Below are 3,206 nucleotides of genomic sequence, written 5' to 3' on the forward strand. Positions count from 1 at the left end.
AAAAAAAATTGAAATTGGTATAGATTGTAATCTGCTCATTGTAGGAACAACAGAAAAGAAGCCCACTGTTGTGACAGAGAAAAGAAGACATTAAATGCATTTCTAGAGTTTGATTTATGTCAAGAGCAAATAGAGCACACAGTATTTTAATGACATCTGCTCGTCGCTGCTAAGGCTATTTATTTCCATACAGAAATTATGAAAAATAAAATCATATCATAACTTGAAATAAGAAGGTTAATATTTGTACCTGGATTAGTCCATAATATTCTTTCTTCATGGAGGATATCTTCTGATAATAATTTCCATGTGGCTTGCCAAACATTTTCTGGCAGTGGCATCATTGCAAATAACCCATCCTTTGAAGTCGAGTTAGCTCAATATAACCGCCCTTGCTCTTCTTAAACCTACTGACAAGTGGATCACTAGGGATGCTATACTAAGGATGTCAAAGCTAGACATGCTTGCTGCTAGAATCCTGAAGTTTGCTATTGTATTTTTCATAGCATTTACCTTGCTCGACAAAAAGTGATGCCATTTGTGTGAAAACTAAATAGTAAATGATGGTATATAGCCAAATTGGAAGCAGTCTCAGATAATACAATAACAATGTTTAAACTACACCGAAGATCATGTTTGGCAAAATTAAGACAACTAAGTTTCAGCGTCACGTGTTAAATATTTGACTAGTAAATGAGTTGAATGAAATTATACAATCCATTGACTTCTTTTCTCTAGACATCAGTGTAGCATAGACATCCACAATGTAAATTTTTCATTTTTCTGTTCTTCTTTTGCTTTTTAAACAGTCTGGCTTTGAAACATGTAAAATTGATCAATAAGATAGTTTGTGCAACCTGTTGATTCATTCTCAAACCTTCTATTTTGAGGCTAAAAGCAGAGTAACAATTAGCACTCGAACTCGAAATTTCTAGTAAAAGCCTAGAGATACTCATATACTCTCCATCACATATTTTGATAGTACAAATGTCTAAGTCATCTGCTTCCATAGATATTCTACTTGATATGGTCTTTTTCAAGGTTAATAATGCTTAGCATCCCATATTCCCCCAATGACTCAAAACAAAGTAAAGAGCATTTTTTTCCTGTCAATTACTTGGTGTTTGTATTAAAGAAAAAGGTGATTAAGCTTTTTCCACCCAAATAAAGGTTTCCCTTTTCTTAACTTTGCTTAATTGCTTCAAACCTAAGACTTAAGCACAGAGCTTTCCTACTTGTTTTACTTTACTGAATCTCGCCTGGTGGACAACTTGTAACCCATAAATCTCATATAAAGCTTCTTCTACTGAGCAATTAATGTAGCTTTGCCGGAACGCAAGACTTAATTAGTAAAGTAACTAATCACTCTTATCATAAAAAATGAAGAACTCAAAGTGGTAATGAGAGAGGAACAAAAATCAAGAGTAAACTAATCCAACGAAGGTAATGGACAAATGCAGTCAGTGACAGGAAATCAACCAAAATCACCTAGTTTTATCATACAATAAAATACAATTCAAAGTGAAATATACTAAGCTCCCTGTAAGGTAAAGCCTCCTCTAAAATGGAACAGACCCTTTTCGCCCCATGTTGATATATTACTCAGACCTTTCAGCACTCTCCTCCACCTCGCCACCTGAATGCAGCAAATTAAAGAGTTAACGAAAATTGAAAAGAAACGTCGTACCCAAAATGAGGCAAAAACTAACCATCTTCTTCTTCCTCGTCCACCACCTCCCAGTCATCATCATCATCATCATTTCCGTATCGTTCATTCAAGAACTCCACAGCTGATTTAGTGAAAACCAGCTTCTCAGAATCCAATATGTCGAAAAGATTCAAAGTTCTGGGAGTCAACATCTTCAATGTGCTAATGTTTCTGCTGGAGAGAATCACATTGTCTGAAACTTCTGTCATCAAAAACAAAGATTTCTCTTTTGGGTCCAATCCCCATCTTCTCATCAAATCAATGAATTCCTTAGTCTTTGGTTTCTCAAACTTATCATCAAACTCTTCCACAACAATAGCATTCTGCGTAGCACTCGAAAGCGCAGTAGAAATAGCGAGTCTCTTTTCCTTTTTGTTAATCTTTACTGACCAATCCTTAGGTTTCGGCCCAAACACAACCCCACCACCGGGTCGTAAAGGAGTTCGGTTCGACCCACGTCGAGCTCGACCCGTTTTCTTTTGTGGGTAAGGTTTGATACCACCACCCCGTACTTGGGCTCGGGTAAGGGTGGAAGCAGTACCGCGGCGTTGGTTGCGGAGGTCAGTGGTGAGCCCACGATGAACGACGGCGCGTGCGGTATCAAGAGGGGCGGATTTTAGATTGAGAGTGGTGGAGCCCACTTCGGTACCATCAAAGGACAGAATTGGAATAGTGGCGGCGGCGACGGCGGCCTCTGAACGGATGGAGAATTGTTGTTGTTTGGATTTGAAAATGAGGTGCTTCTGCTGCTGCTTTGAGGAGTGAATGGTGTTGGAGTTAGAGAAGAAAATGGTGGAAGAAAAGAAAGATAAAGAAGAAGTAGCCATTTTTGCAGTGAAGGAGCAAACTGCAAGCCTTTGGATTGGGTTATCCACAAATGAGGTAGAAGTATATCAAAATGTATTCATATTCTTTGTTCAAATAAATTTAGTGAAAATGGAAAAGCCATATATACCCTCAAAGTATTTGAAATTGAGCACATATTTGATAAATTTAGGGCATATTTGCGAAACAGACTCTCTACCTTCACGATATAGCAGACTCTATAACTTTACAAGATAGTAAGTGGTAAGATCTGCATATATTCTACCCTTTCTAGACTTCACTTGTGGATAAGTATGTTGTTAGTATTGCAAGGGCATATTTGACAAAAATAAATTCTTATGAATCAACAAATAAGGTTAATTGGGGTTTCACTTAAAATAATGATATCTTTGAATCAATTATTAAAGGAAAAATTAGCAATTAAGTCATAATATCTAACATAATTAGTTAAAATAACAACACTTTAAAATATTTATTTAAAATGGCAGAATGACAATTTTTTTATAAAATAATATGTATTTAGATTTTAGTATTTTAAATTAATTTTATTTATGGAAAGAGTCCTATATTGGGCCAAACTATATATCAAGAACCGTTTAAAAAAAAAATTAAGGGAAAATTTTAAAAACAACAATATTTTAGCTTTTAGTGGGACTCCTTAGCAACAGTTTCA

General features: G+C 35.9%; 1 protein-coding gene across 1 annotated transcript; it reads right to left on the reverse strand.

Moving 5' to 3' along the window:
- Positions 1–1,414: 1,414 nt before the first annotated feature.
- On the reverse strand, positions 1,415–2,616 carry LOC125875934 (50S ribosomal protein L4, chloroplastic). The gene is made up of 2 exons (XM_049557003.1): positions 1,710–2,616; positions 1,415–1,636 (listed from the first exon to the last, which is right to left on the reverse strand). Exons 1-2 carry the CDS (start codon positions 2,533–2,535, stop codon positions 1,599–1,601), a joined length of 864 nt encoding a protein of 287 aa, XP_049412960.1. The 5' UTR covers positions 2,536–2,616; the 3' UTR covers positions 1,415–1,598.
- Positions 2,617–3,206: the final 590 nt, after the last annotated feature.

Source organism: Solanum stenotomum, chromosome 9, assembly GCF_019186545.1.
Source record: "Solanum stenotomum isolate F172 chromosome 9, ASM1918654v1, whole genome shotgun sequence".
In the NCBI taxonomy this organism is placed as follows: Eukaryota; Viridiplantae; Streptophyta; class Magnoliopsida; order Solanales; family Solanaceae; genus Solanum; species Solanum stenotomum.